Source organism: Panthera onca, chromosome C1 (genome assembly GCF_046562875.1).
Source record: "Panthera onca isolate mPanOnc1 chromosome C1, mPanOnc1 haplotype 2, whole genome shotgun sequence".
In the NCBI taxonomy this organism is placed as follows: Eukaryota; Metazoa; Chordata; class Mammalia; order Carnivora; family Felidae; genus Panthera; species Panthera onca.
Genome location: NC_138346.1, coordinates 169,007,883 through 169,023,156, shown reverse-complemented (window position 1 = coordinate 169,023,156; position 15,274 = coordinate 169,007,883). Strand labels below are relative to the sequence as shown.

Below are 15,274 nucleotides of genomic sequence, written 5' to 3'. Positions count from 1 at the left end.
CCTCCAAATAACACTCCCACTGTTCAGGCTTAAATACCAAAACCTTATGGTTTGCAGAATCCGTGCCAAGAAGTCAATCATCAGTGAAACTGCAAAGATAATAGCTCCTATTGATTAAATCGGGAGAAGAATGGTTTGCCCTCCTGCAGGGGTCAGGGAAGATAAGGGCTGGAGTTTTCTAAAACATGCTTGATTTGCCTAAATTGGATAAAAGTACATAAAAACACTTATGTTCTTAAGAGAACTGGTGACCAATTCGGGAAAACCTCACAAAAATGAAAAGATTGGCTTAGATTAGTAAGGCATGAGAAATACAGAGTCTTTTCTAAAAGCATGGAGAATGTGTTATTTCAAACCTCGACAGTGAAGTAGAAGCTAACAGGAGTATGTCCACGTAGAGGATGGCTATTATCTGCCTTACTAGACAGAGAGGAAGTTACAAAAGATCTTCAGTGCTCACTCTATGCTGGACACTGTGCAGGACCCTTTTGGACCATAATCTAATGTAATCCTTACCACAGTCCTGTGAGGTGGCTTTCATTGTCCCCATTTTACAGATGAGAAAATAGAGGTCAAAAGATGTTAAATAACTTGCTTATGATCACAAAATTAGTAATTTAGCTATTCAACTGTCTACTAATTGGTGCATATTAATTTGCTCTTACCACAATACTCTTACACAAAGAGATGTTGCTAGTCTGGTATGAAATGTCCTGGGAAATATCTCCTCCTTTTGCCATGATGAGGAGGTAGGAAAGAAGCTGAATCCATTAGTGGAGATCCTACATGGTCAAGGCTGATGGTTGTGTCTCTCTCTAAAGCTACCACTAACCTTTGACTCCATGGAGTCAAAGCTGAGACGTACTGAATTTTTTCACATATAAGTCAATCTTCCTTTTGGGGGAGGGGAAGCTTCTTAAACATCATTTTTTTTGTGTGTGAGGGAGAATTGCTAACATTAAACTTTTCACATAAAATAATCACCCTTTCTTTTAAAATATATGGCCTTGGAAGATAATATTTTTTAGGAAGTTTATTCATATTTTAAAATATTTTATCTGTTTTTATTATCACTCTATCGAGAAGCTGAACATGTGGTTATCTGAAGGAATAGATCTTGAGGCCGAATACAGAATTCCTCAGAATCATCACAATCACTAAATGAGCTTGCGAATTGAAATTATCTTTGCCATAGTCTAAGAACCAAGTAGTAATTAGTGTCCAGGGACACATGGGGAATAATTTTACTGTTAGCAGTGCCAAGAAACTATTCATTTGTCATCGGTCCCAAATTATACTCAATCAGCAATTCAAAGTCAGGTTAGAAAAACCAAGGGACATAGAGCTAACTTTCTATAAAAATTAATACTGTAAAATGAAACCTATATTTCTGGCAGTTTAACTGTGAGCAGCAGTAAGATGAAGCTATGAAAATATTGAATGTAAATGCCGTCAAGATCTGCCTTAATCCCACCACTTCCCCACCTTTTGCTTCTTTGCCTGAAATGCTGCCTTGGCTGCCATGCTTCTCTTCCCAAGCTCCCTGAAGTCTGGGTATTGGAGTGCTTGATGAGCCCTTTTGGAAGGTGAACCACAGTAGTTCATAATACTGCAAACAAGGGGCCATTATTCAAAGAGCCAAAGTAGGTGGCAACAGGAACAGGGTTAAGCGGAGCTGTGGTTGGAGTCCTTCATGGAGGGCCCTCAGATACAGACAATTAGCTTTTCCTTATGAAGTCACCTGCATGAAATACCCATTCCTAGGACAAGTGGTTAATACCAGAAGCCCTGCCTTCTACTGTGGTTTTGTGTTAAGCATTTTTCCCACCTGGGATGCTGTTTTCTTTTTCTTTTCATATTTTGCAATCTTATATGATTTGAGGTTCCTGCCATACTGTGCACCTGACTTCAGGTCCCCTTTAAAGAATCTGTGCCATTTTTAGCTCAGGACATAGGAGGGGACTGGGGCCACTTGCACTGAGGAGGGTATGCGTGGTTTGTCTACTTTCTTTCTCACCTGCTGCTGGGACAGGGCAAGTCAAGGAGGTCTGCACAAACCAAACAACCCTTTTGTCTCTGCTGTAGGTGGCAGGTTGATCAGAGACCCAGTAGACAAACTAGAAGTGGGTCTTTGCAAGGTCTCAGTGGATAAACATCCTGTTCTTGACAAAGCTCACTGACTATGGTGTGTGATTTCTATGGCCAAGTGGCAGCCAAGCCCTATCAGTAAATAAGGAAACAGTAGAAAGTGTGCTTATCTAGGTAAAAGGTGAAGCCAGAGAGAGGTAAGATGAAAAACACATCAGGTTTCACAGACCTGAGTACCAGGTAGCATGAGCTACTAGGAGATATGTAGGCAATAGAAACAGACCTGGATTTGAATCCCAGTTCTTCCACTTACTAAAAAGTTCACCTTGCATTTCAGATCCATTTTTAGTGTCTACCTAGAGCACTGTACTGGAAAGACTCTAAGGCAGATCTCAGGTTTAACAGGCAAAAAGAGCCATAATTGATTAATGATGTCTGTACCAGATTGAAGGAAGGAAAATGGATTCATGTGGGTGTCATTATCTAATGTTGTAGGCACTGAGTTCTCCAAGATTCTGCTCCGTACTAAAGTTCTGTATGTACTAAAGTACGTGTGTGTGTGTGTGTGTGTGTGTGTGTGTGTGTGTGTGTGTGTATGGTCTAAGGGGAGGTTAATGCAACCCTATTAAAATGTGCATGACATCATCATGGCTTAAAATTTCAAAAACAACAATAAAAACATCATTTGTATATTACAGTCTATTACTGCTGTAGAGTTTTTAAATCTTCATAGTGTCTTATGCCCTTTCTGTTGTTGATTTGCATGTTTGCTTTAATTTATGGTGGTTTTGAAAATTGTCTTTTGAGTTTAGTTACCTCACATGACTCTCATATTCAAAAACTTAGCTTTCATTTGTCTTGACTCTAAGTTTCAATGTAGAGAAATAGATTTCTCCATTAATAGAAACGCTATCAATTCACAAACACAGCAAGTGAAATCAGCAGAAAGAGCAAACTTAGTTCTCATTTTTCATGGAAAGACTATTGAATATATTGTCTAAGAGTGATCTTCTAACAAGAAAAGGAAGAGTTGATGTTTGATAACGTTCAGTCATTTCTGCAGGTTCAGTTTGTTTTGTTAATGAAATCTTTGTATTTTAATTTTCAAGCCCATGTTTTAAAGAAAAAAAAACAACAACACCTCTTTGAATCTGGCCTACAGATTGCTCATCTGGATAGACTCTGTAATGCAGGCGCCTCTGCCTGGCAAGCAGAGTGGCTGTTCAGTTTAATAAGCTATGGGATTGCAGTGGTCTCTCTCAGAAGGCAGTGCCTTTGGAAATCTCCTGTAATGCTTCTAACAGCCCATAAGTTACTTATATATTTAATATCACCCTTGTCTTTCTCCCCTCCCTTCTTTTTCTTTCCAGAAACAGAGATGTCAGTCACTGCTGAGTTAGTGCCTACCTCATCATGGAACATTTCAAGTGAACTCGACAAAGGTACACAATGGGGATGCACTGGGGAGGAGGAGGGGGGAGGCGTGAAACTCCATTTTTAATCCTGGCATGGCCTTCTTTGAAATCAGCTGCTTTTTAGATCATTAGAAGGAGGTGGGGGCCAAAATAAACCCCTTGCTTACTTTGTGATTATTTAATATTTGATTACTTGGAATTCTATGATTTCTGGAGAGGGTTTTTTTTTCCTTTCCTTTCCCTTCTTCCTCTAAAATGTTCCATATGGTAAAAATGCTTCAAGATGTGAAATAGGGTTGTTTCTGACCTTCCTGACATTGCATCTAGTGGATCTTATTTAGGGGATTTGATTCTGCCTGAGCCAGGATTGATCAGAGCTGTTTGCTGGGTGACCTTTTACAGTGAGTATTTGATGTGCTTGCAGGGTTCAGGGCAGAGTATTTGGAATGTTTGTAATTGCCTGTGCGTACAGATGGCAGCTTCCTGTGTGCACGTGGGGAACAGGTTCCTGCTATGAAGTTGTTGTAGTATTAATTAAGCTCCACCATATGCTAAGCTCTGGTTACTCGATAGAGACCCTGTGCTCTGGAATGGTAAATCAGGACACCTTCAAAGCCCCTGCAATGTGGCTCATCTTACCTTTCTAGCCTTATTTCTCTTTAGCCCCCTTTATATCCTTTTATGCATCTCCAACAAAATTTATATTTCTTCTTATATACCCTGTGCTTTTCTGCCTCTCTCCTTTTGCCTAAGCTATTCTTTCCATCTGAACCACCCCTTTTTTTCTTTGCCAGTGCCCATTTTCTCCCTTCTGCACGCCACAAATTACTTATCCTTCAAGACTGAAAACAACACATTCTATATTAGCCACAGTCTTATCTAATCCCTCAGCAGGAAGTGGCCTTTCCTTCTTTGGAACTCCCATAGACCTTTTCTCTGTTCTTAACATTTTCTGTGTTATATCATGGTGATTTATACACCTGTCTGTCTCATTCTTATGCCTGAAAGCTCCTTGTAAGTAGGATTTCTATCTTATTCTCGTTCTTGTTCTTTTTTTCTTTGTCTCCATTGCAAAATCTAACACAGACTCTTGTTCATAGGAATCCTCAATAAATGTGTGGAATAATGAGTGACAACTTAGGCCATATATGTGGATGGACACCTCTGTATATATATGTGCAAAACATGCAGCAAACTTATTCTACTTTACTTCAGGCATGATTCTAGGTTCTGGGATTATAGTGATAAAAGCTCAAAAATCATTGTCCTTTATGTCAGATGCCTTTTATAATCAGCTCTCTTTTGTCTGCTCATGTGTTCACTGCGAGTTGTATTTCCTCTCTGAGGAGAGAGAACCTTATAAAATAGTAATAGGCAAGGTTATTCTGAGCTGAGATCAAGAGTCAGATGCTTAACCAACTGAGTCAACCAGGTAACCCATATTCTGATGGTTATACTTTATTAGGCATTTTAGGGTGGCGGGATAAGGTGAAATATCTTTTCACTTTAAGTAGGAGGACATTTAGAATAATTTTCTATTGTTAAATTTACTTTGGACATTCTTTTTCTACTTTAGGATTGGAGCAGGGACTGTATATTATTCCCTTCCATGTCCTGCACTAGGCACAATGCCTAGGAGGCAATAGATTTTCAACAAATATTTTTACATTTTTTTTAATGTAAAAGAAGACATAAAACACACTAAATCTTAACTCAGTACTCACTATGTGACAAGTACTGTGCAAGGTGCTTTCAAGAATGTGAACTTGGGGTGCCTGGCTGGCTCAGTCGGTAGAGCATCCAACTCTTGATATCAGGGTCATGAGTTGAAACCCCGCATTGGGTGTGGAGCCTACTTAAAAACAATGTGAACTTAATCGGCAAGCTCTTTATGGCACCAACAGTAAAAATGATATCATTGTACACTACATGTTGTTGATCAGGTTCTAATTATGGCTATAAAAGAACATCAGTATCTGCTAAAAAGGCAGCAGAGCCACCAGTCAAGAATCTAGCTTGCCAGACTTTGAATTTCTACCAGACCAGGACTGTAATTAGCAGTGGTTGCCTTTCAAGAAAGTAGTGTCAATAGTAGTGAACCTACTTGCTACAAAGCTGGACTAAGGCAAACTTTTTGTGTGTTCAACATGAGCCTTCCAGAGGGCATGGATGGCTTTCCAGAGCTTCTTGGTATCATATTTCTCTAGAAGATAATTAGTATATGGTCTTTCATTCCCATTTAGAGTGAGAGAGAACTGATTAATTCTTTTATTCATCAGCCAAATCTTTTTTGCTTCCTATTCTGGTCTGGGCACTGTCTGAAAAATTAATAGTGAAAGATGAATGAGACAAAGGTCTCTGTCCTCTGTGAACACAGAGTCAAGTGGAAAGGACTGGTATCTAAATGTATAATCAAAGCCTTCTGGTCAATTTGATAGATTGAGCTGTCAAGGCACATTCCCCCCTGATTACAGAGAGATGCTGATGAAAATATACAATGTAAAAAAAATATCATTGCCAGGGTGGCACAGAAAAAAGATAAATCTCCAGGTGCCAGAAGAGCAAACTCAATGGTAGAGCAATGATCAGCAAGAAGGAATTAAAAGATTTTATAAAAATATGGGCAATGAGTATGGTTCTTAGGGGCTAGAGTTTCAATACCCTTTGGGGATCAGAACTGAGGCCATAGGAAACCACCTCACTGCTTAAGCTGTTAGTGAGGGATGACTGGACCAAGCATGCAAGAAGGAGAATTCTGCTGAGGATATGTGTGGCAGTCCACAAACCACCCTGGGACATTGGGATCACTCACAGGAAATACAAGCCCCAACCTGTGCTGTATGGGGGTTGGGGGTTGAAGTTCTTCTCATGTAGTATACAAGCCACAAACCAAGAAGATAATGTAAAAACTTGGTCTGGAATTGATTAAACTCTGAGACCCTGACAGGGGACAACCTAAAACCAGCTCACAAACTGTCTCACCATCACAGTACGTGTGGCGTTCCCACCAAAAACAAAAGTTCTAAAATCAAAACCACTAAATAAGACCGGCAAACTCCTACTGATGTTAAGTTTACTTTTAAAAATTATAGTACATGCAAGAGAAGAAGAAAAGAAGCCCACCATTAGCAAGAGCCAGTAGACAAAACACATGGAAAAGCTCATAATTGGAAACTAAAGACAATAGACCAATTTGAGAGAGAATGTATGTTTAAAATATTTCATGGGAGGGGTGCCTGGGTGGCTCAGTTGGTTAAGCGTCTGACTCTTGATTTTGGCTCAGGTCATGATCTCAGTTGTGAGATCGAACCCCACTCCAGGCTCAACGCAAAGTGTGGAGCCTGCTTCAAATTCTCTTTCTCTCTCTCTCTCTCTCTCTCTCTCTCTCTCTCTCTGCCCCTCCCCTGCTTGTTTTCTCTCTCTCTCTCAAAATAAATAAACGTTAAAAAAAAGTTTCATGGGAGGGGAGCTTGAGTGGTGCTCAGTCGGTTAAACTTGTGACTTTTGATTTCAGCTCAAGATCTCACAGTTCGTGAGTTCGAGCCCTGCATCAGGCTCTGCACTGACAGCTCAGAACCTGCTTGGGATTCTCTTCCCCTCTCTCTCTCCCTTTCTCTGTGCCCCTTCTCCACTCATGATCTCTCTCTCTCTCTCTCTCTCTCTCACTCTCAAAATAAGTAAACATTTAAAAAATGTTTCATTGGGAGGGGCACCTGGGTGGCTTAGTCGGTTGAGTGTCTGACTTCAGCTCAGGTCATGATCCCACAGTTTGTGAGTTGGAGCCCCACGTCAGGTTCTGTGCTGACTGCTTGCTCAGAGCCTGGAGCCTGCTTCAGATTCTGTGTCTCCATCTCTCTCTGCCCCTCCCCTGCTCATGCTTTGTCTCACTCTGTTTCTCAAAAATAAATAAATGTAAAAAAAAAATTTTTTTTTAAGTTTCATGGGAAACTTTATACATATGTACATACATAAAATTTTTTGTGGAGATGAGGAAATAGAAGCCATAGGTCAAGTACAAGATAGTATGATTTTTAAAAGTAGATTTTTAAAATAACTATGTAGAAATTCTGGAATTGAAAAATAGAGTTATAGAAATTACAAGTTCATCAAGTGGGTTAAACAGTGGATGCATTCAGCTGAAGAGGGAAATAGTGAACTGGAAGACAGATTTGAGATAATATGGCAGTTAAGGGAACAAACTCTGGGACCGAGGTAACTAAGTTTGAATCCTGTATCTGCTACCTACATTCTATGTGACTCTGAGCAAGCCACTCAACCGATCTGTGCTTTGGTCTTCTCATTTGTAAGATGAGACAATAAAGGGTAATGACTTCATATGGTTGTTGTGAAAGTTGACCTGGCTAGCAAATCTGATAAACTAATTGGAGAGTAAGAAGTAACAGCTGGTTTTGGTTAATATGATTATTACTTTGGGCTTTATAGTAAAAAAAAATCATAGGTACTTTGGCAGGCTTGTAGGGAAAGCATATTTTAGAGATTTTAGATCTTGTTCAACCAGCCCACACCCGTTCTGGCCTTCCATATGTGAATGCTCACCCACACCAGCACCACACTTCTTAGCTTGATGATCAAGGTTCTCCATGGGCTTACCTCTGCTGATTCCTCTCACCTATCCCTACCCCCATACTTTAAATACTTATCTTTTTTTTAAAGTTTTTTATTATTTATTTTGGGAGAGAGCCAAGGGGAGGGGCAGAGAGAGGAGAGAATCGCAAGTGGGTTCCGCGCTGTCAGCACGGAGCTCAATGCAGGGCTCAAACCCTGAACTGCGAGATCATGACCTGAGCCAAAATCAAGAGTTGAAGAGTCGGACACTCAACCAACTGAGCTACCCAGGGCACCACCCCACCCCCTACTTTATACTCCACTTATTTCAACAACCTGCTTCTAATTCCCTAAATATCTGGCTCTACTTCAGTCTCTGCACCTTTGTTCATGCAGTTTCTTCTGACTGGATTGCCTCTAACCTCATTCTCCTCCTGGCTAACTCCTTCCTTACTTAAGCAGTGCCTTAAGCATTCCCTCACCCCCTTTTTCCCACAGGGCTTCTAATGGGCATAGTGCTGAGTAAGATAGGCTGTATCCCTACTTTGCTGGACCTTGTATTCTAGAGAGATGATGAATGAATGCTTTCGTCAGTCTCATCGACCATGCCATCAACAGTGCCCCTGAATGCTTCATATGTGGGCTACCATATCACCCCATGTCTATCTTGATCACAGTCCTTACCATGCTGTATTGAAATTATCTATTTTGTGCCTGCCTTTCTTAAAGTCAGGGGCTCTCTTATCTATTGGCATGTTCTTATTGCCCAACGCAATGTATGGTATGCAATAGGAAACATGATGCTAAATTGTTTGGGTTCATATCTCAGCTATGTCGATTCATAGCTGCTGCAGGTGAATACCTACTGTGTGTGAGGCACTTGCTAATAAGCATGTTGCATGCATCATTTGAATTCATACCACCTTGTATGGTAGAAGAGAAAGGCAACTGAGGCTTATCAGGCTTAAAGGAGTTGGCTGAAGGGCACCCATGGTGAGTGGGAGTGCCAGGATTTCCACCAAAGCCTCTAGGCCAAGTCCAGGGATCCATGTTCAACATGGCAGCTGGTTACACTGTCTCCTATGCATTCATATCCCCTCCTCCTGTGGGGTAAGTTCCATCACATGCAGAAGCAGTAAAATAAACCCCATCGTTTGATATTCTTTAATGTCTTTCTCTTCACCCAGCTGCTCTGTTCCACCTATCAACTCCACCCTGGTTCCCCGGCCTCACTCAGGTCCTGTTTTTCTGTTAAATGAGTCCAGTCAGTGGCATTAAACAGTTACCTGTTTATCCTTTCCAACAGGAAATGAAATTTAAAAGAGACAAGGCCACCCGGGAAGAGCCGTTGAAAGCTACTATTGATGGGGCAGGGGGGTAATTTCTGAAACAAATGCTTTAGAACCAAGTACCTTCTAAAATAAATGGATCTACAGGGGCCCAACCTCAGCTTCCCTAGGGGGGGTTTGGGATGGGGTGTGATGAGGGCCTCTTTCCCCTTCTTCCATTTTCAGTCACATGAGGTCTCAGAGGTTCTCTGTAGAAAGCCAAATGTTTCTTTTGGAGAAAGGACTGGAAATTGCACCCGTAGGTAGCAGAAAGGGAGGGAGCCTCCTACTTAAAAAAATACTGAGGCCTGCTTCCAACTGTAAATAGTTCTCTGTGCTGACAGACTAGATTTGGGGGTATTTTTGTCCTGGTTTGCTTTTTTAAATGGAGACCTGGCTTTCTCTACTACCTTAGAGCTTTACACATAGTAGGGAAGTATACAGTGTGGTTCTTATGAGCATGAGCTCTGGAGTTACTAGGACTCTGAGCTTCGTTTTGCTCACCTCTGGAGTGGGGGCATTTGTATCCATCACCTAAGACTTTTCCTGGCCAACAGACACATCTATGGGCCACACTTGTGTGTTGTGCCAAGGGCATCTGTTTGCATGGTCATAATAGACAGATGGATACATGCTGGCCTCAGTCCCTTAGCCCACCTCTTCCCTGAGAGCTTGACTGTAAAGAAATGTGACCAGGTTCTCTGGTTCAGGAATGATTGCTTCCTCTTGTCCCCTTTTTCTGTTACTGGATTTATCCGTGGCACTTAGAGAGTCTATTTAAATGATAGTGACTGCCTGTAGTTTGGACCTTAGTTCACAGCTAGCTCAAATGAGGTAGCTGCATGCTTTTCTTATGCTCCTGATTGTATGGATTTGGAGCAGTGGCAGCGGGTGAAGAACAATGTAAGGATGAACTGGATCAGGAGTGTTAGTACTTGGCAGGCTCAAGAACAGTCCTCCTAGGACTGGGGTCTCTGAGAGCTTATGTCCCATCTTCAGAACTGGTAGTTGGTTGGAAAAATTCCTCGTGGAATCCCTAGGGTGGCCCTGCAATGTTTAAGAGGCCTCAATTCAGCAGGTGTCAGCCTTGTTGGGGAGGAAGACCGTCCTCTGCCCATTGAGGTCTTTCTAGCTGGACTTAGATTCAAATTAACATGAGACAGATTAACAGGAGAAAATCAAATTTAATAGGTGTAATCCACACAGACATGAGATTCTAAAGACAATGAGGCAACATGAAGCTTATAGAAGCTAAGGAGAGGGGTAGGGCCTAAGGATACAAAAAGGAGGAAGGCCATTGTGCAGGAAGGTGAAAGGAGATGTTTAGAAAAACAAGATTGCCCTATTATGCAGATAAGTTTCTTAGGTAAAGGGGAGTCTCTGTTAATAGCTTTCTTCCTGTTGCAGGCTGTCTTCTCCAGTGTAAATTTAAGCAGTTGAGGATCAGGAAGAGAGCTTTTCCCACATCTGCTGGGTTTTGATTACCTTTAACTCAAAATAATGTCCATGCCACAGTGGCCCATCTTGGGGCAGCCTATTCTTGGCTCCTACAGCCTCAAGCAACATCTTCCTAATACTGATGGTAGCATTTTCTTCAAAGAACAGATATCATCTTGCCAAAATCAGTAACAGAAACACTTGGAGCCTCTGGAACCTCATATGGAAAATGGGAGAAGAGGCATCAACCCCAAAGGTTCTAAGAGTTTAAGAAGTATGAAGCCCCATCGCCCTCTCCAGTACAGATGGGCGCTTGTTTCTGGTAGTTCTTGTGCTTTCCACTCCTCCTCCTTATGCCCAAGGGGAGGGAATATAATATGGGAAAGAACACGTGACAAGGAACCTAGAATCTGGTCCCAGTTCAAGTCTGCCAACAGGTCAGCGATCTGTCAAGAAAGCTCTGGACCTCAGTGTTCTCATCCGTAAAAAGGGAGGTATCCACCCTCGTTCTGGCTGCCTTACCCATTATGAGGCCCCAGTGTTGCATGGTCTAGAACAGTAGTCAGTAGACACCTGTGGCTATTTGAATAGTTGAAATGTGACCAATCCAAAATGAGATAGCTGTAGTATAAGTGGAAAACACTCAGTGGATTTCAAAGGCTTGGCATGATAAAAGAACTTAAGATATCTTATTAATAATTTTCATACTGACTACACGTTAAAATGATAAATATTCGTGTATTGAACTAAGTGAAATATATTGTAAAATTAATTTTACTTAATCCTTTTTATTGTGGCTACTAGGCAATTTAAAATTACACATGATCTTCCTTGGGTAGCTTGTGTTATATTTCCATTCAAAGGTGCTGCTCTAATGAAAAAACAGCTGAAATCTTAGGTAAATATCCGAGCCCGTGTTTCCTCCTTATAGCATGAAGAGATGTTCTATTGTCCAGTCCAGCTTTAAAATTTTCGGAACTACTTTTCATGAAAAAAAATTTTTCTAAAAGTGATTCTGGATGTGTATGTACTACTTTAAAATATCTAAGTGTAAGGGATTATTGTTACCAATTATAATCTGATCATTAACTTTAAAAAAAAAAAGGCAATATTTTGAGCAAGGTCCCTTTTGTGGAGAAAAATTTTCAAATTAGAAGTCTGAAGCACAGGACTGGGTACTCAGTCGGTTGAGCGTCCGACTTCAGCTCAGATCATGATCTCACAGTTCGTGGGTTCAAGCCCCAAGTTGGGCTCTGTGCTGACAGCTCAGAGCCTGGAGCCTGCTTCAGATCCTGTGTCTCCCACTCTCTCTGTCCCTCCCCCACTCGCGCTCTGTCTCTCTCTCTCTCTCTCTCTCAAAAATAAATAAACATTAAAAAAAATTAAAAAAAGAAGTCCGAAGCACAAAGGGATTATACTTCTATAATTACATAAAGGACAGGGGCAGAATCCCAGAGCAGCTCAGGAAATTGCAGCTTTGGGGCAGTAGTTGGGCAGATTCAAACAGGGCCCTGAGGATCGATCCATCATTGCCTTTCTGTCTTTCAAACTCCACCTTGCACTGCTCTCCCATGCCCGCTATGCACCAGATGCACTCGCTTCCTTTAGGCTTCTCCAGCAAGCCAAGCTCTTTTCTTGACCAGGAGCATTTGACATGCTGTTCCTTCTACCCAGAATCCTCTTCCTTTTTTCAGATCTTGGGCACAATTGTCATCCACTCAGATAAGCTCTTCCTGACCATACAAAGCTAGTCTCAACCGTGAGTTTCCTTTTCTGTAATAGCGGTTAATTAAAAAAAAAAAAAAAAAATCTGAAAAAAAAAAAAAAATATCTGTTCTAGGCCTGGAAGCAGTGAGAAGAATATCTTCTTGATAGGAAAGTAGGGGGCTGCTTGCCAGCTCTGCTGGGTCTGCTTTGTCCCTTGCTAACTAACTATCCCTTGTTAGTTAGGTCCCTTCACTTAGAACCCAGGATGGGAGCATGTGACGTGAAATCAGTTCCCCTCCAAACAAGCTGTGCTCTCCAGGACTCTTGTTAATCTGTTTTACTTGATAAGTCTATTTTTTTCAGTGAAGGAACCTCCAAAACGAGGCCTATGGAATTCTGTCATAAAATACAGGGAAAATGCCCCTTTATGGTCAATTTTGCTTCTGCAAATCCTGCTCAAAGGGGAGGGGCTGCCGGTGGGCACCACCACAGGAGCAGAAGGGTAGCCTTACCACTCAGGGGTCTTTCCAACTCCAGCTCTTGGTGCCAGAGCTTAGGATGTCCCACAAAAGACCAGCTTGGCTGTGAGAGGAGAACAGAGCTCCCTGCTCCCAGCAACTATGGCCCAGTTGAGGAAGAGGAACAACCAAACAAGCTTGGAAATGTTTACGCTCCTGTTTTTACCATTTAGAATTGGGATAGAGATGAATCTACCTCCTATCATGGGTCTCAGACTCCTTACTCCCTTGGTACCACTTGCGGTAGTAGCTGGCTAAGACCAGGCACACTCTTGGACGCATAATAATCAGGAGGCAGCAGAGAAAGAGTTTCTTGATTTGCTCAGGCCATCCTTTTCCTTGCCAGCGTGTCTTTTAGTTTGGATTCAAATCTGCCTGCTAAGGGAACCTACTCTTCACCCACTTCAGAGATGGTATTGGAGTTTGGTCTCAGGGTTCTTCTAGAAATTTGTGGACAACTGAGGTCCTGTTCGAAGAGATCATAGGCCTTTCTAGTCCTGGGCCTCTGGCTTTGGTCAAGCTTTGCTCAAAAACTCATTGGGACTTTTAGACTTAGAGGCCTTTTGGCTAAGGGCAGGAGAAGGATGATCATAGAAAGTGCTTTGCCATCTGGCTCCTGCCTCAGCTCCCACTGATCCTGACCCTCTGCTCCTGCTTGCTGTGTTGTAGAACCAAACCAGTAATTGTTTCCCACCTTATTTCAGGACTCTGTGAAAATTTTGGTGCTTGCTATGATGAGAGTACCCTTCTCAAGCTTTTGTCATCCCTGTAAACCCCGTTCAGACCTCACCTCTTCAAAGAAGTCTTTCCTGACATCATAGGTGACCATGCCTTACTCCGTGGGGGACGTGGGGAAGCCCCCCACACTGCTGGGTGATGTTTATTTTCATGTTTTTCCTCTCCTTCCCTTCTTCCTCATGCAAGAAATACTCACTAAGCATCTTCTTCATTTTAACAAGAGGATTTTCTTTGGAATGTCCTCGTGGATCTTCCATTCTTAGCAGGAGGGCCAGCTAGGAGGAGCATCGTGGAGAGTGGGGGCAGCAGAACAGTTTGCCAGGAATCTTGAGACAGCAGTTATGTCTTATTTATGTGTCCCTGTAGCTCCGACTTTAGTACAGGTGTTTGAATACATAGAGAAATAAACAAGTGAGTAGTGGAAAACAGAACACCAAAGTTGAAAGGTACTTTAGAGTCGTTGTTTGCAAACTTCGGTGGGCATCGGAATCACCTGGGAAGACCCAGGTTCACTGAAGCAGAGGAAACCCTAATCCTCTGTATCTTCACCAACTTCCTGGGTGATTCTGATGCCCACCAAAGCCTGAGAACTGCTGATAGAGCAGTAGCTCTTAACCTCAGCTGTAATTGTAATTATCTGGGGAGTTTTAAGAGTTATTAATGTCAGGGTCTGTCCCTCACCCCAATTCTGATTTCGTTGTTCTATACAGTCTGTACTTGAAAAGTTTCCCAGGTGATTCTAGCTTGCAACGAAGTTTGAGGACCAGTGTTTTCAAGTTCTTCCAGGCTAATCTGCACCGTAGTTGGCTTCTTCCACAACGTTCTCTAACAAGTGATTTATCCATGTGCAGAAGCTTGGAACTTTCTCCACTTCTGTCCTTAATTTTCTGAGGTGGTATAGAGAAAAACTGGGTTTGGAGGAAGAAGTTCTTGGTGTATAATTTGAACTCTGTGCTAACTCAGGTTCTTGAAAATTGAGCTTTGGTTAAATGGGGTGTAAATGGAGAGAATACCCGTCTTCCACTATTTTGAGTACCGAATGTAATGACATGTAAAAGGGCTGAGCTCAAGTCCCTGCCCTGTTAAATAAATAGAGAGATAAATAGATAGATACTAATACTGAAAACATTTTTAAATGTCTGAATGGGTTGGCATAACTCCATCACTTCTCTATGGCCTTCAGGAGTAATACCTCCCTGCCCCCATCTATTGAGGGCTTTTCATCTGCCATAAGTCATGTTAAGAGACTTATATGCATTGTCACACTTAACCCTCATAATAATTCTAAGAGATAGTATGTCCATTTTGCAGATGGGGGGGGAAAAAAGCCTTTGAGAAGTGTCATGGGCTGAATGGTGCCCCCCACCCCCACAAGATATGTCCGTGTCCTATGAGTTTTACCTTATCTGGAAAAAGGGTGTTTGTAGATGTAAATTAAGGATTTTGAGAAGAAATTATCTTGCATTATCTGGGTTGG

At 41.8% G+C, this 15,274-nt stretch overlaps 1 protein-coding gene across 1 annotated transcript in view; it reads left to right on the top strand.

Moving 5' to 3' along the window:
• Positions 1–15,274, top strand: part of ROR1 (receptor tyrosine kinase like orphan receptor 1) — a 404,523-nt gene that overhangs the window by 231,387 nt on the left and 157,862 nt on the right. The window contains exon 2 of the mRNA XM_060626612.3: positions 3,459–3,530. Within this exon, the coding sequence (XP_060482595.3) occupies positions 3,459–3,530 (72 nt within the window). The remainder of the gene's footprint in view (positions 1–3,458; positions 3,531–15,274) is intronic.